We start from the raw sequence: 24,514 nt of genomic DNA, 5'->3' as shown, positions 1-24,514 counted from the left end.
TACAAACAAATATAGAAGGTATAATTTATTGAGTTATCATAGGCTAATTCTGACTAATTACAACGATCCATTTTACACTGATCAGTAGCTGTACTTCATGGTCCAGAGGTTGTTCAACAGAATTAAACTTAAAAACATTCAGTTCTGTTATTTCAAGGTGCATCCTAATTTATTTTTGCCTATCCAAAATCAGAAACCCATCCAAGTCGAGTAAAATACTTTTACCACAAAAAAAAGAAAGAAAAAGAAAAAGATTTAATTTTTAGGATGATGACTGAAGTACTCTGATCTTCTGCAGGCACATCCTTTACTACTCAGTTTTTAAAAATCCTGGAAACACCTGCTTTCAAGATTACCTGTTTGCATAACGTAATAATCTGTGTGTGCAAGAGAAAAATAAAATATCTTCTAGAACATCGAAGGCCCTTTTTTCCCCATTTTGATTCATTTATTTGATTACTCAAAAAAAAAGAAAACTGGATCTTCATGGGGCCACTGCTTGGGTTTGAGAATGTCACTACTACGCCCCTGTGTCCGCTCAACGAACCCACAAGGTCGGAAAAAAAACAGTAAATTGCATTTTTAAAGCCAAAGATTGGCTTTAAGGCTCCTTATTTATTCCCACCGTGGCATACATGTAGACACATCGAGCAGCTGTTGAAGACAGTCGCGTTTTTTTACGGCTTTTAGCCCACCAAACCACGTGGGACGTTATACTCGACGGCTTCATTGAACGAGCTCACAATCAGAGAGAGTACCAGGAAGACAGACAGGGAGAACTGTGCTGAAAGAACAATGGGAGTAGACGTCGAAACCCTCAGACCAGGAGACGGTAAAGCTTTTTTTGTCCTCCCCTCTTTAGTTCCAATTATTCCGTCCCTTTAAAACTATATTTGCCTTTGGGTGTATATCAACCTTCGTTTTCTTTCTTCAGGAAAGAGTTTTCCGATGAAAGGATCGACAGTTTCAGTTCACTATGTCGGTAAGCCTCGCCTCTTTTGACCATTTATTCATTTACTTCGAGGTGAAAAAATAAATATGTATTAGTATAAACTGGGTTTGTAATAAGCATCATTTCTCATTTCGTGGGCCTGCGGACAGTTAAATGAGAATTTGATTGGTGGCAGCAAGCTAATTCTGTAGCTAGCACTGCTTAGCTTAATTTAGCGTAGCATAGCTTAGCGCCTGGAAATGAGGGGGCGGATAGCCTGACTCTAAAGACACCCTCTCTGTAATTCTTGCCCACCTTTAAGATTGCGACGTAATACCTACAATAAATAAAATGCGAGAAACGACAAACTACCGCTAGGGTAACGTGTGTCTTTATTCTAAGGATTTGTGCTAATGTGAGCTATTCTAGCCGCATCCTGACAGCAGCTCCCGGCGTCCCAAGATGTCGAACAATTCCTGCTCAAACTAAGCTGCACCGTGTACCCTCAGCAGTACATTTTTACCCAGTCACCTTGTGTGTGAATACAACATGACAGTCACTCGAATCTTTTAATTTGTATCGTTTGGCTTCGCAGAGGCTATCAGGCTTTGACTTTATTAATTTGGGGCTGCTTTCCGACAGGCACCCTGACAAACGGCAAGAAGTTCGACTCCTCCAGGGACCGAGGACAACCCTTCCAGTTCAAACTGGGCGCAGGTGAAGTCATCCGTGGTTGGGATGAAGGTGTAGCTCGGGTAAGTGGAGCTTTGAATTTTGAATTCTGATCAATGTTATGTTAAACACATGAAAATACGTTCGTTGCCTTCGTTTTGGCAATAGCTCCGAGTCATTTCCCCCTCAAAAATAACAAAACAAAAATATCACCGTGGCTTACTTTAGCGTTTGTGTAAGATTATTGTAAGTCACAAATGAATCTGTTAAGATGTTGCTGCCTTTTATTATCAGAGGCTGCAAATATGAGCAGAAACCAGGCCATCCATTATCTACATTTTACACTCTGAGCCATTTTATCTGATGTTTGCTAGCAAGCCATTTTAATTCTGTTATTTCAGTACTGCTTTTTAGAGCTTATGCTTTATCATATAGGTTTTTATTTAATATTTGCATACTTATTTTACTTTACATTTTCATTTCAAAAGGATTTTATTTTTAATAAAGTAATGGTCTGCCAAAAATACCAGAGATTTCATTGCTTGGCTAGATTATGAGGTAAAACTGTATCATAAAGGTATGTCGAAGACCGTAATTAGGATTGGTTGTTTTTTGCTTTTTATTTCATGTTTCTTATTAACTTAGTCATGAAGTGCACAAAGGCTAAAAGACTACTGTGGTTATGAGGTGTATAAGTTTAAATATTTCAAAATACAAACACAATCTTCTACACAGAAAAAAAAAACCCACTTTGCGATCAGTTTGGTTGCCAGCAACTTGCTGCTGTTGCATGAAATTTGCAAGGAAGACACTGCCTTTTCCGCAATCACTCGCCTACTACTTGCTGCACAGTAGTAAAGCACTAAAAAGTGCAAGGTGCAAACAGGCAGTGCAGAGCAATCAGTCATGCAAACTGCAGCTGCTGCACACACAGTAAAACTGTTCATGCTGCACATTACAGTAACAGAAAATACAGGCAATTTTCATCTGGGGCCTTCAGGCCTAGTATTTGTTGTTGTTTGTTGCTGTCTCATATGGCTTCACTCATTTAAGCCAGCGTGAAACGTCTAATGAACTATATTCACTTGTGTGATTTATTTATTTATTTATTTATTTTTCTTTCTTTCTATTTAACACATCTTCAAAGCTGTATCAATCACTGGGAGGGCTTTTAAAACAAAGTAAACTTTGTTCATTTCAGTCACCTATCTAACTTGGTCTTCATCTCCTCCACAGATGAGCCTGGGCCAGGTGGCCAAGCTGACCTGCTCTCCGGACTACGCGTATGGCAGCAGAGGATATCCACCCACCATCCCTGCAAATGCCACTCTTATCTTTGAAGTGGAGCTTCTGAAATTCTGAGGGTTTAAATTGAGTGTTACTATTCATTTTTCTTCCTCATCCTTTCCATCCACATTTAACAGTTTGATCAAAGGTGCTGTCATTATCATTCACAAACACTGATTAATTATTGCAGAAAGAATTTGTCTCAAATACATCTTGTGTAGATGTATTTGAGACAAATGAGAACAGGCAAATAAGCGTCTTAAGGTGATTGTGAAGTCTTTAAAATTTGAAGTAGTAGTAAAATAATTTGGGGAAATGCTGGTAGCTTTCTTGCTGGAAGTTGGATGACATAAGTAATACTTCTCTCTGTTCAATAAATATGAAAAAACCCAGCTTAAGACCAGAATTCAGCAATGTCTCTGTTCAAAGAAATCAAAAATCCACCAAGTGCACCTTGGAAAAACAGAAGTCGAGTCGTATGCCAAGGCCAGTGCTTTATCTTGTGAATTTTAAATAAAATTATTTCAGTTGTTTCTTTCTTTGACCATGCTCAATCTCTCCACTGAAGTGACCAATAGATTCTGGGTTGTTTTTTTTGTTTTTTTTTTTAAGCTCTGTGTAACAGCACTGAAAATCTAACTAATTAGTCATCTACAGGTGTTGGTAAATGACTTTACTGACCTTTTAAACAGTAGGCTCATATTTACCAAATGCATATGAGCAGTATTGATCTCATCTCACTTTATGTAGAAAGTCTTTGCCAAAAAAAACCCTGTTTAATAGGTTTCAGATGAATTTAAACTGGCATTGGACGAAAAAAAAAATCAGTATTAAAGGATATGATTGCTGAATCTGGCCAGTTTATATTGGTAACCTGAAAATGACAATTTAATGCAGTCTTGGATGCTAAGTGAAATTTGAGGATTTATTTAGCCTTATTTTCTGCCACTTGCCTGTTAAATTTTTAAGTTGTTGATTATCTGCATCTTACCCATTACTCAACACAAAGGGCACACGATAGCACGCCAAAAAACCAAGTAACATTTCAAAACGTGTTGGATATCAGTCCTTTTTAGGAAATTTTCATATTGTTCAAGCAGTTTTAAAGTAATGTGGTAATCCCTGTCAAAACACATATAACACCTTTTAGGGAATATTTTTTTCTGAGTAGATTTATCCCGTCAATAAAAGCATTGATTTGACAGCTTAAACAACCAAGAAAATAGGAAACTCTTTATATGTTTGGAAATAGTAATGCACGGTGACCTGTTCAGTTTCAGACCTAATCATGCCATTTATATTGTTGGTTACATTTTACGAAACCTGTTCTCCTTTAACTTTCCTCCTGTATCTTTGAAGTTACAAAGTGTCTTTGTCTTTTGTCATAATACAGTCACATTACTGGTAGTGGGTTTTTTTTCTTCACTGTATCATCCATTGGAATTTGTCTTATCTTTGGGAACTGCATTCTTGAATTAAAAGCGTAAACTATAAATGTCTCATTCATTGCTACACCAAGTCTCTTTGGGAATTCTAGTTTAGAAGACTGCTGTATTTCCAAGAATTGGTGCAGATTTCTAAATTACTAAAAATGTGTTTTTGTTCTGCTTGCTTAAACGTATGTCAAAATTGAAATCCTTGAAAGATTTCTGCTCTGTGGGTTTACTGGTTGGAGTTAAACTGATCTGTAGCAGTTTAATGATAAATCCTGACCAGGAGTGTGAATTGCATTTTTTTTATAGCAATACTTTAAGTGCTTTTTTTTTTATATAGGAAAGAGATGAGTTTTTATAAAGTACCTATAAACGAAGAGTATTGTTAGGCTAATAGGCATTGCATTACTGTAATTAAAAGCAGTTATTGTTTAAGTTTTATCATATTAATGCCTAACTGAACATGTTAATATTCATTATACAGCTTCTTTAGTAACGACAATAGTATTTAAGATGTATATCCATTTATTTGATGTCTTATATATACACTAATGAGTTCATGGGTTTATTTTTAGTAAGTTTATCAATAATTTAATGTAATTATGCTAATATATCTGTAATAGCTATTTTATAATACAGCAAAGCAACACCCAGGGTGCTCCTGCTTGTGTTGAGAGCCTAGCATCAAGTCACACAGGTGCCGCAGGTTCCTTGATCTCGTCTACATGTTTGTATCCATGATGCACCGCCATCTAGTGGGGAATAATTGAGTTGCATTCACTTAGACTCAGTAAGCTACCATCATATATATGTCATAAGATTTCAAATCATTTGACACTGGCTGTTTTATAGTCTGTTGTTGTGTAAAAAGACAACAAAATAAACCCCAAATAGTATTGATATTTACTGCAGTTTATGCCCCTAGTAACCTGCACCACCTAACGGATGGAAACAGGAAGTCACTGTAGTTTTGAGCAAATTTTTATGATGATAGAAATATTTCAAGCATCAACACGTTTTTTATGTCATAACGAAACAGCATTGCGTAAAATACCATGAAGAATATATTGCAAAATCAAAGTGAATTTACTCAAGTACAGGTGTTAGAGCACATCATCTCATGTGCCACTGTGCTTTTTTTCATTGTATATTCTGATCTTGATTTGTTGAGCTGTAAAGTAGAATTTAGCAACAAACATATACAGATATACAGCCATTAATATATTTATATAGCATAGCTACACTTTTACTGTAATGCACAAGATGCTGGAGAAACAAAGTAGAGTTTAGCAATAAACAGAAATATTTGGGCACAGCCTGGTGGATCTGAATGTCTCAAGATTACTTTATGTAAGAAGGATCCATCAAGTGGAACGATCTTTGTAAAAGGATCCCGGTCATTCGATATGTGTTTGGGCTTTTATGAGGCCTATTTAACAAAGCCCACCTCTGCAGCCAGTCACGGGCTCTCCAGCTAATGATCCAGATGATAAGTTTTAGCCCGTTACACTTCCACTTACTAATTTACCTGTATTAGCTCATTTAATATAACATGATTTTCCTATATTAGATCGAACTCTATAGTATTCATTATTTTCCACTTTCTCCGGAGCTACAAACAGGTTTTCACTTTTTAGCGTATGTGTCATCTAGCAATCACTTTCTTTATTGCAGAAGCATCGTAGCAGAAAAGAAAAATAAACAGATCTTCAGTACAAGACGTGTAGTTTGCCTTTCTGAACACTAGAGGGTACTCTGGTACTCTGGAGTTCATGAATTCAGAAGGCTATAGGATAATCATTACTGTACTCCAAGAAACAGATTGCTACAGCATTCTTAGTGTGCTCTTTGTTCTCTGGCTGGGGAATCAGAACTTACATGATCAGCTGCTAATTTCACTGAACATGAGTTCAAAGGTGACAAATGTTAGCTGGTTGCTGGCAGTTATTACTTATCCCTTTTTTCTACAATGACCAGTAGATAGGAAAATATAGTATTATAGTATTAGTATTATAGTATAGTATAATATCAAAACATCAAGAAAATAATTTTCTTCACAACACAGAGAGCTTTGTGATCTGGTAGGTGAAAGATCTCCATAATTTCCACTCTACTTGATTTGCTTGTAAGAGTCACAGTCTCAGGCCTTAGAAACTGAAATGTTAAGAAAACACAAATAGACTCAAATTTATGCCATTCTACTCCTCCTTTTTATTAGGAATCATATGTAAATGATGAAAATATGTTCTTCTTCACAGGAGGTTGGTGACTTTATTCCTGTGTGGATCATTTAGATCTTTGTAGCCCTGGTTATTGATCCACTCAGTAATGGTAGTTAGATGGTCATTTCTCATAACACCTTTGTTTTGAAGCAGAAAAAAAACATGTCTTTACCATCTCTGTGCTGTGTTTCTGAAAACTGTTTTCGAGGGTGTCAAGCCTGGTTTTACTCATTGGGTTGTTCTGAAAGTTTTTCAAGTCCTTTTCACTATCCAACCAGAATGTTGGCATTGAACCAAGGATCGTCAGCTTGAAGGTTCCCACAATATCATCTTTACTTATTGTGTTGGCAAAGTGTGTTTGTGATATTGTACTGGGAAATTCACAATGTATTTCTTTAGGCACGTAAATGATTGGGCGTTCACCGCCATGATATTTGTGTACATCAGAAATGTTCCCAGTAAATGAGTTTGTTGCCATTTCAAGCATGGGTTCTGCTAATCTGCTATTCTGGTTCAATTTTCTGGCCGTCAATATGCTACTGACTGGTGGCTGGTGAGCTGCATTGATGAAATGCCCAATTCCTTTATTTTTTATTGCATATGTTTGCCATTCTTTGTATAATTTCACTTTTCCAACTTCTTCCTGACGTAACTTTTTGGTTTCTTTTATGACTTTTCAAGCTCCCTCTAACATGTACCAGTCCCCTCCCCCGATCGTTTTAGTTAATTCTTTCCGCTTGATGAAAGGCTCCCACTGGCCTGGGTAACTGAGGAGAGCATCAGCCTCCACAGATCGAAGATGATTTGCTTCCAAAGTGATCTCTTCTTCACTGGCTTGTGGTTTCATTCCACGTGCCCAAGCAGAAAACAGACAGCTCTTGCCTTTGTTGTCTATGCTCACTGTCTGGTTATTGATGTGCACATCATAATGGCCATCAGGGTATTGGTCACTCTTTGGTCTGTAGATCAGGGTCACAGTTTGATTGGCATGTCTAGTGTCTGGGCTCAGCTCTTGCATTTTGGTAAGTCTTCCATTGCTGTCCTCTGTTAGGATGACAACTTTAGTGCCAGTGGCTTCTGACAGGACTCTGATATCAAGGATGGTGCCTGCAGTTGTGGAGTTCTTGATCTGTTGTCCTGTCCTGCTCTGAGCTTTTCCTCTGTTCTGACACTCTTTAAAACATTTCTCACATATTTACCAATAACACCATTTGCCTGGTCTTTAACAATAGAAAACATGTGACTGGCAAACTTCTGGTGGAAAACTTCCACCAAAGCATCAGCCAATAAAGTACTGATGGTGCTGGCTAAATCCTGCTTGGATTCTTTCAGCAGTTTAATGTCTTCTGCAGACAGATCACTTACATTCACAGTCTTTGATTTTTGTTGCTTTTCTTTAAATATTTTCAGCTGTTCATGAAAATTTGAAAAAAAATTGTCTGACAGGCTGAGCACTGCACTGATGGCTTCCCCTGTCAGTGTGACCATGTGGACACCTTGTATAACTGTCAGAGTTGCTTTTGCTGTTCCTCCAGTGTGTGATTTAGTTTTTTCAATCACTGTGTAGAGGGATGAATTCAATTTGTTCTGCCACCTGAGGTCTTCATGGAATGGCTGTATTGCAATTTTGCTTAACTCTGTGAAAACGGCCAGCAGCTCTTTCAAAGTAAAACAAAAAAAGATCAGAGAGAGACTCGAACCACTAGCATGCCATTAGATTCAATTACAGGAAGAGGACCCTGAATCCCACCCACAGCCAGGATCTGGATAGAACACAAATAAATAATGAAATGAAATAGACTGAAAATTTAACTGAGTAATCAGGAAGCCCTGTGTTTGGGTCCAATTTTCCGTAAACCTGACATTTGTTTCTTATAACTGTTGCTTCACACTAACGGTGCCTATTCCATCTAAAAACAGCAACATGGTTTCCATATGACACAGAGTGCTGACTTTGAATGAACCTGGTTGATTGAATCTTGATTAAATTTGTATTGTTGCTCGCACCCCTTTGCAAAGACAAATTAAAAACTCACAAAGACAACCAGCTTGTGTGTAATTCTATTTATTTCAGAATGTTCATAACAGTGGCCAATAATGTTTATAGGCCGTTTTCACCAATATGTTTTAAATACATTTAGATAAACTTTTAAAGTATGTAATATCATATTGGCACATTTCCATGCAGTTTTATTGTCCACTATTTTGTAAAAACATTTCCATAGAGATAATATATTTTATAATTTCACTGTAACCCTCCCCCCCCCTCCTTCACTACCACCTTCATAGTTACACTGAATTAAACAAAAATTACACACCGTTTGCATGATAACGAATAGGATGCTGCTGACAGTGAACTACATGCAGGTTTTTTTTTTCCTGTAGCTTCTGTGATTCATCACAAGCAGTTTCTTTATCTCCAGAGCTCCTTTCACTGTCAGGCTCTACAGAATCACTCCAGCTGTCACCTTGTGCTCCAACCAACAAAAAAGAAAATCAAGCTGCTAAATCTTAATATGACACATGTGTAGTTTGTCTCTTGAACACTGGAGGGCACTCAGGTACTCTGTGGATGATTTAGAAGCCTTTCGGAGTGATTAGTAATTTACTACAAGAAATTGTTGCATCATTTTAGTGTGCTCTTTGTGCGCAACAAAAAACAAAACAAAAAACAAAACAAAAAACAAAACCTGTCATAAGTTTGCAATCTACATTAAGCTATAATGGCTAAACAAGCAGTTAGGACTTTCTTTTTTTCTGTGATAAGCACAAAAATTAAGTTAAAATTAAACCAAAGGCACAGAGATATCTGATAATGATGATTAGGCAGGTAGAAGATCTCCAGGTTTTCACTGTACTTCATTTGCTTGTAAGAGTCACATTCTCTTCTCTCGCAAACTGAAAAGAAAACAGAAATCCACTCTGGTCAGATGCTTACCACAATGCATGCTACTCCAGGTACCTCCCATCCCTTTCATTATGAATCACATATAATATGATGTAAAATTTGATGTTACCTTTTCATCGGAGGAGTTTGGCAACTTCTTTCCTGTGTGGATCGTTTTGATCGTTGTAGCCCTGGTTAGCGATCCAATTATTAATAGTAGTTAGATGGGCATTTGTCATAACACCTTTGTTTTTAAGCTGGTGAAACCATTCCTTTACCATCTTTTTACTGTGGTATGGAAAACTTTTTTCAAAATATTTAAGTCTGCTTTTGCTTATATTTGTATTCTGGAAGCTTTTGAAGTTCCTGCTACTATCCAACCAGAATCTTGGCATTGAACCAAGGATTGTCAGCTTGAAAGTACCCACAACATCATCATTACTTATGGCTCTAGTCAAAAGGTCTCTGAAGGCTGGTGATGTTGTACTGGGAAATTCACGATGTACTTCTGTAGGTACATAAACAGTTGGAAGTTCCCGACCATGAGAACTCTTCACTTTAGAAATGAGACTTCGATCCAGAGGAGATGAGTTTGTTCCCACTTCAAGCATGGCTTCTGCTAATCTGCTATTCTGGTTCTGTTTATGGGCATTCAATATACTACTGACTGGTGGCTGGTGATCTGCATTGATGAACTTTCCAATTCCTGGATTCTGAATTCCATATTTTTTCCATTCTTTGTATAATTTCACTTTTCCAACTTCGTCATGATGTAACTTTTTGGTTTCTTTTATGGGTGCAGCTCCCTCTAACATGTACCAGTCCCCTCCCCTGATTGTTTCAGTTAATTCTTTCCGCTTGATGAAAGACTCCCATTGGCCTGGGTAACTGAGGAGAGCATCAGCCTCCACAGATCGAAGACGATTTGCTTCCAAAGTGATCTCTTCTTCACTGGCTTGTGGTTTCATTCCACGTGCCAAAGCATAAAACAGACAGCTCTTGCCTTTGTTGTCTATGCTCACTGTCTGGTTATTGATGTGCACATCATAATGGCCATCGGGGTATTGGTCACTCTTTGGTCTGTAGATCAGGGTCACAGTTTGATTGGCATGTCGAGTGTCTGGACTCAGCTCTTGCATTTTGGTAAGTCTTCCATTGCTGTCCTCTGTTAGGATGACAACTTTAGTGCCAGTGGCTTCTGACAGGACTCTGATATCAAGAATGGTGCCTGCAGTCGTGGAGTTCTTGATCTTTTCAGCATGTGATCGTGAGCGCTGACCTGCGTCTCCTTCAACTTTTAGGTTAGAATTTGGGTGTTTTGGCATGTATGCAATGTATCCGTTGTTCTGTCCTGCTCTGAGCTTTTCCTCTGTTCTGTCACTCTTTAAACCCTTTCTCACATATTTACCAATAACACCATTTGCCTGGTCTTTAACAATAGAAACAATGTGACTGGAGAACTTCTGGTGGAAAACTTCCACCAAAGCATCAGCCAATAAAGTACTGATGGTGCTGGCTAAATCCTGCTTGAAATCTTTCAGCAGTTTAATGTCTTCTGCAGACAGATCACTTACATTCACAGTCTTTGATTTTTGTTGCTTTTCTTTAAATATTTTCAGCTGTTCATGAAAATTTGAAAACAAATTGTCTGACAGGCTGAGCACTGCACTGATGGCTTCTCCTGCCAGTGTGACCATGTGGACACCTTGTATAACTGTCAGAATTGCTTTTGCTGTTCCTCCAGTGTGTGATTTAGTTTTTTCAATCACTGTGTAGATGGATGAATTCAGTTTGTTCTGCCAGCTGAGGTCTTCATGGAATGGCTGTATTGCAGTTTTGCTTAACTCTCTGAAAATGGCCAGCAGCTCTTTCTTTCTTCTGTCATCATTCAGGAGATCATGAAGTTGTTTTTTGTCCTCAAGTTGTGAAAGAATAATGAGGTCTACTAATGAAGATGAAGGCTCTTTTTCTATTTTTAATTTCACTTCATGATCAGTTCTCTCTTTGACCTTGCTTTTGATTTCTTCTAATATTTTTTTAATTATTTCATCTTCTGCCTTTCCCAGTCCATAGGTGATGAGTTCTTGTACAATTTGTTTAGCTGTGTGTTTTACTGCATTCTTCATATTTGTCTTTAAAACAACACTGAAGCCATCTTTAGCTGGTCTAGAGAGAAATTTTGGCATTGACTTAAGCTGTTTGCCAAATTTAACTAAGGTTTTAAAACATTTGAAGCCCTTTGAAATCAGCTTTCCAACTCCAAACCCAATGAGAGACACTCCAATAGAAATGGCTTTGTCTATAGCCCATGACTTCCAGCTGAATTCTTCTGTCACCATGTCCTCAATGCCAGTGATGCAGTCTGATATTCCCTCAATAATGAGTCCCATTCCAACTTGAGCAAATGTTCCAAATGTAAATGCAGTGAGCAGTGCTCCTCCAACAATCTGTAAAACTCCAAGAAAGAACACCAGAAGACCTTCCCATGAGAAACGAGGCTTTTCTTCCACAGAAAATACATATTTCAGACCTCGTCTGTAGAGATTGTAAGCTTCATCTTGGAGATCTTTATCAGCATCTGAAAATAGTGAGAACATCGGGGATTTTTGAGCCATTCCATCCCTCCCTTTCTCTCTTATTTCTACTAACTTTTGTATGGCCTCAGTAATGTTTTTTTCAAAGTAGCTATACATTGTGGACGTGGTTGATAACTGTTTTTCCAGGCTGGTTGTGTTGCTGTTGGATGAGTCTGCAGAGGACATTTTTACAAACTGAAGACAGACTATTAGTTCCTCATTGAGAAACCTCAGAGATTCCTGTGCCTTTGTTAGATCATCTATGGCCTTAGTGAGGTAATCTGATTTCTTTTGTTGTATAGTGCAGTATGCATGATTGTAAAAAGCTACAGCTGCCCAGCTTTTATCCTCTGTCGTGGCTTTTTCAAACAGTCTGGCTGCAGCATCCCACTTTTTTTCATCCAGTACAATATTTCCAAACTTGATGTAGTGATAAATGCTGGAACAAGGTGATGTCTGACTTTCAGACTGACTTTTTGCTTTTGACAAATCAGCTTTCAGACTCTCTTGCAGTTCATTTCTCTTCAACTGATCAATTTCTTCTGATTTAATTTGCAGCCAAATCCCCCAGAACTCATTCATGATGGCAACAACAGCTCTTTCCTCGTCTCCATCAGTGGTGTCATAAATATCTTGAAGTGTTTCACAGTATTCTGAAAAAAGGTCCTCCCGCAGTTTCATCTCAGCAACATCATTCATCATGTGACTTATCTTTTCTGCTGCAAGTCGGTCTCTTGTGCTCTTGGCTTCCTCCAGAGAGGACACTGTGCTGAAAGATGGCTGCAGGTGTTCAGTGGAAATGATTATCTGAGCAGATCCAGGTTTACCTTTGCGTGCAGTTCGTCCAAAAGCCTGGAGTTCCACTCTTGTGTTCTCAGAGAGGAAGGAGAGGATCACAAATAACCCTCCATTATTGTTCACCTTTGAGGACACTTTAATGTCTGTGCCACGGCCGGCAAGGTTTGTGGCAACAATGACATCACCAGGATGAAGCTCCTTGTCTATTTTACTCAAACTGTCTCTGTCGCTGCGACAGTAGAGAATCAATTTTTCATTTGGGATGCAGGTCTTCAGCTCTTCGTAGATCTCTTTTGCTTTGTTGATAGTTTCACAGATCACCAACGCTGCTCTTCCTTCTCTGTATGAATTTGGGGAAATCTGAGCTGTGACCACATGTTTTATTTCAGATTTCCATTCTTCAGCAGTTTTTTTCAGAGTACCTTTGACCTCAAATAACTTTTTCCTGTTGAAAGTTGGTATTTTGCACACAGAGAGATTTGGATACAGGTCCTGCAAAAACTGAATGTCTGCTTTGCTCCCCAGTGTTCCTGTTGTTCCATATATTTTTCCCTGGTATTTCTCAAAAAAAGAAATATTGGAAATGTAGTTTGTCACTGTTGAAATTGTGCTCAGTTTGACTTGGTGTTTAATCTCCACAAGCTGCTGCAAACCATCCCCCCATTTCTTATTCAGTTCAACAATACCAGTGGATCTGAAGTCCACTGGACAGACGTTGTCATTTTCTACGACATATTCTCTTCCTTGTTTCAGTAACATTGCCAGAAAGGCATTCTGAACCCACACTGAGACTTTCTTCTCCACCAGATTCTTCAAGAAACCAGGAATGCTGATTTTGTCTTTATTGTTTTCACATGGGGTGTACTGAATCATCTCAGAGATCAATTCTGCAATGGGCTTAATGAGAACTTCTTCTGACTTATAGAGAGGACAACACAATCCTTCCTCCAAGACAAGAAATGAAAGCTCTGGGATGTCCCGGTCATTGTATGGACTGCACTTTTGAAGACAGAGCAGTCCCTTGTCATCTAGCATGTAAACAGTAAAGCCGTAAGGCACATAGTCCTCAATTTCTTTGAAAAAGTCAACCATAGCATCCTGACTCACTGTTTTCAGTTTACTGAGAAGTTCATCTTTTTCACTTTTGTAGATATCTTCTGTAAATCCTTTTGGCACAATGTTGGATTCTTCAGCAATACCTAAAATGTCCATTGGATCACTAATTTCAGTGTCTTCTGTGTTCATTGAGTCATAGATGGCCTTGAAGAATGAAGCAGGAGGACCTCGTACAAATGTCTGGTGTCCTGTAGATAGGAAGCCATACTGACTGACGTGGCTCCAGATCATGGTGAGAATAATGTTCAGGTGCTGCATGGAGACCATGGGGCTGGACAGGTATGTCAGCTGCACTCCCTGATCCAGCAGCAGTGAGTCCACTTCATCGATAATGATGCATTGAAAGTTACGATCAGGCCTCACATCCTTCATCTCAAATATTTGGCGAAGGTGATCAGCAGCAAAGGCTTCAATGGTTCCATAGACCACGTCCTTCTGATAGCATTCTTTCCGATCTTTATCCTCATTTTTATTTGTGTTTGTGTCGACTGTAATGCCAAAGGACTGGTAGAATTCTGCCCATTCTTCAGCATCTCTTTGACATAACACAGATGAGCTGGACACCACATCCACCTTTTCACCTCTAAGCACACGCAGCACTGCAAACATCGCTATGACACAAGACTTCCCTTCTCCAGTTCCCATCTCCAGGAGCTTCCCAGTCCCAGACAAGGCCAACAGGCACCAGCTTATCATCTGAGTTGCCCTGGGAAACCACTTCCTTTCAGCTTTGTGGAGGTGTACAGCATTGCATAAGACTGCAAGAACTTCCTGAAGGTCCTCTGTCTCCATGCTGTGACTCAGAGTCCTAGCTTGCTGTATGTCTCTGTGTTTTTTAATTTCACCAGTTTTGATGAGGTTTGTTACATGAGTTACTATGTTGTATGATTTACTCAGTGTTTGTTCGTCAATTTCTTTCATCTGCCGTATTTCATAAAAAAGGTTGTCAATGCTTTCAGTTTTCTCATCTTTAAGGCTCTTGTCTAGATGCTGGATCAGATTCTTAGTTGTGCATGAATCTATGAGCTCAAGGAGAGAGTTGTTGTTTTCATCTTTCCACTTGGAAGAAACCTGATATGTTTCCACCAAATGTAAAATCTTCATGATGGAAATACAGCTTTTATCATGATGGTGTATAGTTAATGCTTCAAGAAACTTTAAGGCCTCTACTGGTGACCAAAGCCTTTGTTCTCCAAGATTTGAAACCATCTCAAAAACTCCTTTGGTATCTTTTTTTGAGTCTTGAAAATGTTCCACACAGGCAAATAAAATCTCCAAACACCATTTGCCTGCAGGATCTGTCATGTTTTTAACGGTTTCTGTTTCTCTAACAAAACTTTTCATCAGATTCTCCAGAAAGGTCAAAATGAAGATCTCATTAAAAAGCAATTCCTTTCTGGTGATTTTCTTTGAGATGGTGATGATTTTACTGTCAGTGATTGTGTCTTTGTTTAGGATACTGTGAAGGACCTGAAAAAGGGCCTTAATAAACATGTGTATCAGTCCCACATCTTCACTGTGAAATTTACTCATGAGGTTCTGCAGGACCTCCGCAGCAAACACCAGAGAGTCATCGTCTTTGAGTCTTGAAAGCTCCAGAGCATGCAGAGCAGTGAGACTTTGTTTTTCAATAATGAATCCACGATTTAACTGTGGGTTCCCTGTTTCCATTGCCTCTATGCCACGTTGAACATAATCTGACACAAAATCATCCATTGTACCATAAACAATGTCTGCTTCATAGACATCCTGGAATGATGGATCAGTCTTCTTCATGTTTGTGTTGAGTGAAATGTCAAGGTGCTTGTAGAAGTCAGACCACTCCTTTGTTTGCTCCTCTGAGTGAACATCAGAGCTCAGCACAATGTCCAGTTTGTTTCCCATGCAGACTTGCATGGCTGCAAACATGGCTGTAACACATGGGTCTTCTTCCACACCAACCAGTTGTACTACTCTACTTTTCTGAGTCAGCACCAGTCCACACCACCGCACCATCTGCCTCACTGTGGGCCACCAGCCTTTTATATCAAACACTGCTTTGCAGAGCTGACACAGACACTTCTGTATGTTGTCTGCATTCAAAGATTCACATTTAAATGAATATTTCATAAAAGGTTCTTCTTTTGGTACATTTTCTGTATATTTCAGGACACCAGTGTTAATGTTTTTTATCATATCAATGACAGAGTCATCCAAATTCCACAACATTTGTACTTCTGCTAGAACTGCAGTTACACTGTTCTCATCGTTTCTTCTTAGAGTCGTTTGGAAATCCTGACAAAATCTCTCAGGAGCAGCAGATTCAAGGAGCTGGATTAGAGAGTGCCCACAGTCATCTATCCAATCTGGTGGTATGTTATACACCTGTACCAAGGTAAGGATTTCAGTTATGGAATCATCATCTGCATATTTCTGTGACAGTGCTTTAAGCAGAGTGACTGCCTCCATTGGAGTCCATTGGTTCATTTGCACAAGTTTGAGGAGCATTTCAGTGGATTTTGAGTGGGCTTCTTTTCCATTTAGATCTGTGAGTGTGGATAAGAGAAGCTTCAAACACTGGATTTCCATCTTTAAAGTGAACACAGAGGCTCTTCCAATTGTACTCTGCAGTGATGATGTAAGGGTGCTAAGGAATTCAATTATAAAGAGGTTCTCAGTGGAAATCTCATATTCTGCCCATTCTTTGGCTACGAAGCCGGCATCACTATCAGATCTTCCGCTGTCATTGAAAAAGTGCATCAGGTTCAGATACAGGGCTTGAGTTAAGAGGAAACTCTCAAAAACACCACTTGCTGATTGGCTGATGGATTCCACTAGGGACTGCATATGATTGGAGATGCTTTGTAGGGAAACTTTTTCAGATATCTCCAGAGACAGAGCACAGAGCTCTGTGATGAACACCTGAGTGTGCTGCAGAGTGCTGATGGATGGAGGAGCACTAATCCACTCATCAAACAGAAGTTTGTCCAGGACTGAAAGGATCTCACTGAGCTGATCAGCTGTGAGCTGAGTGAGACTGAGACTCAAAACTTCAACACTGCATTTTGTAGAAAGAATTTCAAGAAGCTCATCACTGCCACTACCTGATTCATCGTTAGCTTTAAAGTCATCCAGATGCCATATTAGAGCATCTCGCTTGGATTCATATTCCTGAGAAATGTAGCTGCTCAATTGTTTCTCAAGCTGCTCTTTGGCTCGTTGGTGAGATTCTTGTAGTCTTTGATTCAGTTTTTCTTTCTTCCTCTCCTCCTCTCTCCTCCTCTCCTCCTCTCTTCTTCTCTCCTCCTCTCTTCTCCTCTCCTCCTCTCTTCTCCTCATTTCCTCTTGATCTCTCTTTGGCTTATTAAAGCAATATTCACACTCATATGCGTCATCGTGACCAACTGGTCTGTAGTATTCACCTCCATTGTACTCATATACGACTCGACCATGAACCTCAGTTTTGTATAAGTCATCGAATGATTTGCATGGAGGCAAGACATGATCACATTTGCAGCATCTAAGGTTATTGCCCATGTTACTTTCTTTTGGGACCTGGTTCCCCATTTTGATGACTTCAGCAGACAAGTTGCAGTTATCTGAAAGATAAGAAAAAAAGAGTGATTAAATGATCACAGACTCCGCTTTGTTTTATCCAGTTTCAGTTATATCTTGCCAAACATGTTTCGTGGCTATTAGAGTTTTTCTGAATTGCTAAAACACTAAACCCCATTCTCTAAACCAAATTCTTAGTGGCCTAAACTTATTTTTCGAATCAAACACTCTGTTAGCCAAACCTTAAACACGGTTAAGCCATTTAGAGACAATTTGCAAAACTCATCCACTCTTTTTATCAAACCCATAAACACATGGTCAGTCACTAAACACATTTCACACGTGTATTGCAAAACTGTAAACACTGGCAGCAAAATGTGAACACAACTCCAAAAGCTGTCATCTTTTACACACAGCTACTCTCAACTGAAGACATGTTTCTGATGATGCGATCAGACCCTATAAGCCAAACTCTGCATGAGTTAAACATCTAAGATATCAGTATGTATGAGTGCAACTTATCTACACTTTCAGCAGCGACGCTTCCAGTACAATTCTATGTCCACGGGCCTACTGTTACTGTAGGCTAGTTGTTGCAGATGCTACTCTTGCAATACTGTATACTATATTGTGATGCACATTAATCTGGAGTGCATATACTTTAAATACACCATTTCCTAAGCCTGTCTTTCTGTATCACTTACAGTACACTACTTATTTTTATAGAGAGTGTTTGAACTGGATTCCATGGAAAGGGCCCATGATTATATTTTCATAGATGTTGCAGGGTTCAATCTGGCAAAAAGGAGGTGGAGAGGCATATGAGGGGCCGTACAAGCCAAAATTCATTCTTTCACTCTCACACACATACATTCTTCTTTCACATACATATACTTTCACTCTCACATAGTTTTATTTTAATTTTTATATTTAGATATTTTTATTCTCATGTTTACACATATTCAACACACACATTGCAATATTGTGCCCTCTTATACATGTATTTTAATGTACATATTTACAAATTTTCACTCTAACATACATGCATTTTCATTTATGCATTCCTACATTTTGCTCTCATTTACATGCATTCAATATGCATTTAACCTCACAAATAATATATGTATGTAAGAAGAGAATGCATACATGTCTGAAGAAAATATATGTATGCAAGAGAATAATGTATGTGAATGAAAGAGTATAGTGGAAACGGAAGGCTGGGTGTCTGTACCGCTGTGATTGGCTGAGAAGCACGCGCGGGTCACTTTCAAGTGTCTGACAGCATGGAGGGGGGAGAAGAAACTCGAGGTCTTCAGCAAGCTATCGGGGTGTTAAGAAATATTTTATCATCTCCTGAAACGGTCACATTGTTGTCCTCGTCACTTGATCAAGATGGGACGGGCTAAACTGCACCCAGAGTTACCCACAGCACGGAGGAAAGTGAGATGAGGGAACTCTTTAGACCAGCTAACACCCGGGTAGCTTCAACGAGCCAAGTAGCGACACGGAGTTCGACTGGAGTGGGGCAGTCTTTTATGGCTAATGTTTTAAATAAATTCTAACAACAGCTGATCAAGCTTGACCGTGCTGTTGTTGTTTAGCGCAACATCCGCTGGTCTCCGAAAACGTTAGAGCACTTATGCAAATATGTGATGTCTTGATGAATCGAGCAGATATTTGAAGTTTACACAGCACCATTCTCGCATGAAAATATCTTAAAAGTTTATTTTATGACCCAGAAAGAGTAATATTTCAAACTCTGCCACTCTGCGTTCCTCCTCCACTGCCTCGTTTGAGTTTTGGACGAAATGGATTTTGGGATATTGCATTTCGTCATTTCCAGCTGATTGGAAACCAGAACAGCCAATCAGATATTTTTGCATCCAAGTCTGTGATTGGCTGGTTTTGTGGCACAAATATAACGGTGTACACAAAGAGTTGAGCGCGCACGGGCAGAATTGTTGAGAGCGCGAGCAACTCATTGCGAGCGAGCGCAAATACAAAAACTGAGCGCGAGGGGCTGCTGTTGTGTGTGTGTGTGTGGATAATAGCAAATACTGAAATACATTTTTTGCACGCAACAATGAATTTTGTTCATTCAAATTCAGCTTTTCTTCGCTCAAAATAAATTTCTCCTCAAAATGCAACACTTGCACCTGCAAACTTTTTTTTAAGTGCGCTCATTTTTTTATGTGCGCTCAGAATAGTGGCACAAAAATAACACCATAAAAGACTGCCCCACTCCAGTCGAACTCCGTGTAGCTACTTGGCTCGTTGAAGCTACCCGGGTGTTAGCTGGTCTAAAAAGTTCCCTCATCTCACTTTCCTCCGTGCTGTGGGTAACACTGGGTGCAGTTTAGCCCGTCCCATCTCGATCAAGTGACGAGGACAACAATGTGACCGTTTCAGGAGATGATAAAATATTTCTTAACACCCCGATAGCTTGCTGAAGACCTCGAGTTTCTTCTCCCCCCCTCCATGCTGTCAGACACTTGAAAGTGACCCGCGCGTGCTTCTCAGCCAATCACAGCGGTACAGACACCCAGCCTTCCGTTTCCACTATACTCTTTCATTCACATACATTATTCTCTTGCATACATATATTTTCTTCAGACATGTATGCATTCTCTTCTTACATACATATATTATTTGTGAGATTAAATGCATATTGAATGCATGTAAATGAGAGCAAAATGTAGGAATGCATAAATGAAAATGCATGTATGTTAGAGTGAAAATTTGTAAATATGTACATTAAAATACATGTATAAGAGAGCACAATATTGCAATGTGTGTGTTGAATATGTGTAAACATGAGAATAAAAATATCTAAATATAAAAATTAAAATAAAACTATGTGAGAGTGAAAGTATATGTATGTGAAAGAAGAATATATGTATGTGAGAGTGAAAGAATGAATTTTGGCTTGGAGGCAGGCACATAACTGCTCAACATGCAATATGGAAGTTTCTGGCCAGCATGGTGCCAATGTCACTCTTTGTGCTGCCATAGGTCACTGGGGGAGGGGGGGGGGGGGGTTCTCCAACATCATGCAAACCTGGGGACATATAACACTACACATCTCCTGACATTTCTTGGTGGTCTACAGGATATTACGGCTGCATGTGAAATATATATTTCATGTTATTTTTGTTATCTACATTTAGCATTTCATATCACTCTAACCATGGTAATTCTTTTGTTAAATACACTTACAATAACTATGCCCACATGCCCTGGATGCTGTGTCTTGAATTACAAACAATATGTCTAACAAATGTTTTGTGGTGAATATACTTTTACTTGCTGTGTTTATGATGTGAACACATTGTTTGGTTTTGAACACAGAATAACAGATTTTGAGATAATTGTTTGATTTCAGCAGAAAAGTCTGGGGTTTTGTGAATGCAGTTAAGATTTTTGGATTTGTGTTTAAGGTTTTGAGAAAATAGGTGGAGGTTTCAAGAAATGTGAAAAGAACCCTGAAGCATATAAATACAGTTAATAGCTAATCCCCTTAAAAAAAGTAGATTCTCTTCAGGGTTATGTGGTAGAGGTTAGGGTGAGTAAGTTGTTCTGGGCCCTTACAGGCAGAAAAAAAAAGGATTGAAAGTGTTCACTTCATTCCAAAATAATCAATTGACTATGTGCACGTTAGCATATGCTACTTCCGGTGCGGAAACTCCTGTGGGGAGCTTTGTTTCCGGTGTCCTATTCACGCCCTGTTTACGGTCCAAAACAAGTTAAGCAAATGAATGAATCAAGCGGCAATTTACATTTCTATAGATGTCTTGGGCATTTACCCAATATATCTGTAAATGATGTTCATCAACTTGTCGATATTTTTTCCCCGCGCCTCAGAGCAAAAGAGAAAATGGATTCAAATGTTATATTTCTCAGCTGTCCCTCGTTTATCGCGGGTGTTATGTTCTAAAAATAACCAGCGATAGGTGAAATCAAGTAGCCAATTTTATTTTTTGACGGTGCACAACGTTTGGTGGACATACAGCACTGCACTTCAGAGTCACGCTGCTAGCGATCAATGCAGCGATTCTGTACTGTACAGGAGAGACGTCGCGGAGGAGATCGTCTGCAGCGATCAGGACGCAGGACACAATGTGATGTAAAAAAAAAAAAAAGTATGCATGCAAACTTGCACTAAAAAATCTGCAAAACAGCGTGGTGAAAGGTGAACCGCGTTATAGTGAGGGACCACTGTAATTTTGAAGGTAAGTCACAACATACCCTTTGTAAATACTAATGTATAGAAACCCTTACCAGCAATCATTCATTTTTTGTGTGGCTTTTTTTACGGTTTGTTAACATGCTGTGTAGGTGTGTACTTGACTAGCTGATATCGACATAACGGAAAACATCTGGTTTGATTATTCTTCACCTGTAGTTTGAATGCTGAACATTTGCCTGTTTAAATCATAAGACCAGTCACTATACAGAGATGTGCTTCTGAATGTGGACGATGTGTCTTCTGCTGCAGTAATGCAGTTCTGCTTGTGTTGAGTGATGTAAACAACTGATCGATCTAAACTATTTAAACGTCAAAATTGATCATTAGATTTTTTTATGACACAACAGTGGTGAGTGTTCCCACCTTCTGCTCTTTGTAACTTAATGCGATCTTTCTGTTTTTCGAGTTTTGGACATGATTTTGGAGTATATCTTCGCAGTAGCGATTGACTGCAAAGTAAAGCTACCGGAAATGTACAACCCCACATCCGGTCTCAAACCAGGAAGTTAGCATTTTCTCGTGCACAGGGTCAATTGCCTTGAACTCTCTGAAGTTTATGTTTTGATATGTTAATATCTATAATATTAGGGGTGTGAAATACCATACATGCTGTCAATGGAAAATTGCACTTAGTAGTCAATATAATCTTTTAATGATATAAGTTTATATATGATAGAATACTGCATGATGACCTTTTTATGACTCAGACTGTTGTTCACTACAAGACTTGTTCTGTTCCCTCTTATCATACAAAGAAGGAGCAGTTTCTTCTTCTAGCGATGATAAGAGCTGAACAAGCAGTTTCACTCCCTACCAGGAACAGGAGCCGCTTCTCACACACACACACACACACACACACACACACACACACACACACACACACGTCATGAACAAACGTATTTACTGTTGTATTATCCTTGTATATAAATAAAGACCAGAGCACAGGCCCCCCACTCTCGTGTGAGCGCTCTGTGACTGCCCTTGCAAGTAAAACCTGCAGCGTGGTGTGTGTTTCCACTCTCTGACTCTTAGCTGAAGAAGTGTCATTAGAATACATCTCTTGACACATGCTTTTTTTTTATTATGTTACAACTTCAACTTGCAATACATGTATTAAGCCTAATTTAAGACTAGAAGTCTTTGCTATGTGATGTGGCTGTCTAATGAGTGGAAAAGAGAAATACTTTTAGTTCATCTTATCATGATGTAAACAAACAGTTTATTCCATGTGCCCTGTGTCATTGAGCCAGGGATTTGATTTTTGGGCATGTTTGGGGTTTTTTTTCTCATTTTATATCTTTGTATTATAATTCTGTGTTCCTGTTCTAAAGGTCTTCAGGTTCATTCTGGGTAAAGATGAGTTCTGTGTTAGTGAGCCATAGTTTTCTGTTTATGTTCTAGTTTCCTTGTGTCTCTGAGTTTTGTTATCTATTTTTCTGGTTCATGTGTTCTTGTTTGATTATGTTAGTTCCCTTTGTGTATTCTCTGTGTCTTTCCTTCAGTGTGTCCTTTGGAAGCCAGCCTTGTCTCCATGTTTACTCAGTAGTGTGACTGTTTAGCTCCTAAAGTTTATATATCTAAGTCCTGGTCGCAGTGTTTGTTACTTTCTGTTTAATTAGTCCCTTGTCCTCTATGTAATGTTCAGTTTATGTTATGGTATGTTCAGTTTTCCTTTCCTTGACTTTTAAGTCTGTGATGAGTTTCAGGTGTGTACCCACCTGTTGCCTGTTCCCTCATCAACCTGTGTATATATAAATCATCTAAGCCTCTTGCTCTGTGTTTCCAAGAGTTCTGTGGGTTTTTGTCCTCATAATTTCCAGGTTTCCTATTTCATTAGTTCTTAGCTCCAGTTTTTTTCCTTGTCTGAAATTTTTTATTTTCTGTAATTTAGTTTCTAAATAAAGGCGATAAAGGGGCTTCCTTTAGTTTATCCTTTGTCTCTGAGTCCTGCAATTGGGTCCTACTCTGCCTGCCACGCATCTTTACCTGACAGCTGTTCTTAAAGTGAAAACTGCAAGATTTGACAACACTTTTGATAACTTTTCTGAGATTTTACAATTTATGATGTTTGTGCAATTTGTCAGCATAATCACACTCTGATAGCATGTCCAGTGGCTGCACCTACAAAATAGCAGCAGTTTCTTAGTCAAGTTGGGGCATGGGGATGTTACTCAAAGTGCAACAGCTGACTACCGATTCCACAATTGAACTGTCTCTGTACCAATATGTGAAAGGCTTTCAATTCAATTTGATTCAGCTTTATTTATACAGCACTAATTCACAAATGTAGTTTACACTCTACAATCCTAAAGAGAAAATTCCAACAATCAGCTAATGTGGTTCCTAGAATATTTATCCAGTTATTTATCCATTTCAGACAGGCACCCTCTCTGTTTTTAAGATTAGTCATAAGATTTTCCTTTTTAGCAAAGCTTACAGTTAGGGGTGGATCAGGTAACCCTTAATCCACCCTTAGTTATGTTCAGGCTTCGAGGCATCTCATGGTGCACTGAGCATATCTCCTTCTCTCACCCTTTTTCACTCACCAAGTGTTGGGGTAGCTGAAGATTAGGAGATAGAGTAGGTCATCTATTTATCAGAAGGTTGATGTCATGCCCTCAGGTGTTGGCAATTGCGGTTTGGCTATTCTTCCCTGCAGAAAGAGCTGCCCGCCTCTGGGCAGCGAATTCAGGATTCGAGCCTGCCTTTCCTCATGTGCAGCTTGTTCTGTTAGCCAAGCACAGCAGTTTTAGGAGCAGCACAGACCTCCACTCTTCACCAGATCATACTAATAGCAGAACCAGGAGAACCA

At 39.0% G+C, this 24,514-nt stretch overlaps 2 protein-coding genes and 1 pseudogene across 5 annotated transcripts in view; 1 reads left to right on the top strand and 2 right to left on the bottom strand.

Moving 5' to 3' along the window:
- The first annotated feature begins 640 nt into the window (after nt 1–640).
- On the top strand, nt 641–4,385 carry LOC146497517 (peptidyl-prolyl cis-trans isomerase FKBP1A-like). Its single transcript, XM_085141643.1, has 4 exons — nt 641–832; nt 935–982; nt 1,574–1,686; nt 2,840–4,385. The coding sequence occupies exons 1-4, from the start codon at nt 796–798 to the stop codon at nt 2,963–2,965; spliced, it is 324 nt and encodes a 107-aa protein (XP_084997769.1). The 5' UTR covers nt 641–795; the 3' UTR covers nt 2,966–4,385.
- Nucleotides 3,477–8,258, bottom strand: LOC146497516 (uncharacterized; annotated as a pseudogene).
- A 231-nt stretch (nt 8,259–8,489) lies between these two features.
- LOC146497512 (uncharacterized) overlaps nt 8,490–24,514 on the bottom strand; it is a 48,646-nt gene continuing 32,621 nt past the window's right edge. For 2 of the 4 annotated variants that reach the window (XM_085141589.1, XM_085141588.1), the window contains exons 3-5: nt 24,249–24,429; nt 9,563–17,500; nt 8,490–9,443 (exon numbers count right to left, since the gene is read on the bottom strand). In XM_085141589.1, coding sequence (XP_084997715.1) covers nt 9,567–17,468 — 7,902 coding nt within the window. In that variant the 5' untranslated portion in view covers nt 17,469–17,500; nt 24,249–24,429 and the 3' untranslated portion in view covers nt 8,490–9,443; nt 9,563–9,566. Of the gene's footprint in view, nt 9,444–9,562; nt 17,501–22,545; nt 24,430–24,514 lie in introns of those variants that run through there. The other 2 variants (XM_085141590.1, XR_014870902.1) reach the window with 2 other exon arrangements.

This window comes from Neolamprologus multifasciatus, chromosome 18 (assembly GCF_963576455.1).
Source record: "Neolamprologus multifasciatus chromosome 18, fNeoMul1.2, whole genome shotgun sequence".
Classification (NCBI taxonomy): Eukaryota; Metazoa; Chordata; class Actinopteri; order Cichliformes; family Cichlidae; genus Neolamprologus; species Neolamprologus multifasciatus.
The sequence above is the reverse complement of the archived record's forward strand: the minus strand, read 5'-3'. Positions and strand labels throughout refer to the sequence as shown.

Excerpts from the sequence above, each read along its gene's own strand:
- LOC146497517 (XM_085141643.1), top strand. The coding sequence starts at position 796 with ATGGGAGTAGACGTCGAAACCCTCAGACCAGGAGACG. Across the intron at positions 983-1,573 it reads AGTTTCAGTTCACTATGTCG|GCACCCTGACAAACGGCAAG; the intron begins GTAAGCCTCGCC and ends GCTTTCCGACAG. Across the intron at positions 1,687-2,839 it reads GGGATGAAGGTGTAGCTCGG|ATGAGCCTGGGCCAGGTGGC; the intron begins GTAAGTGGAGCT and ends TCTCCTCCACAG.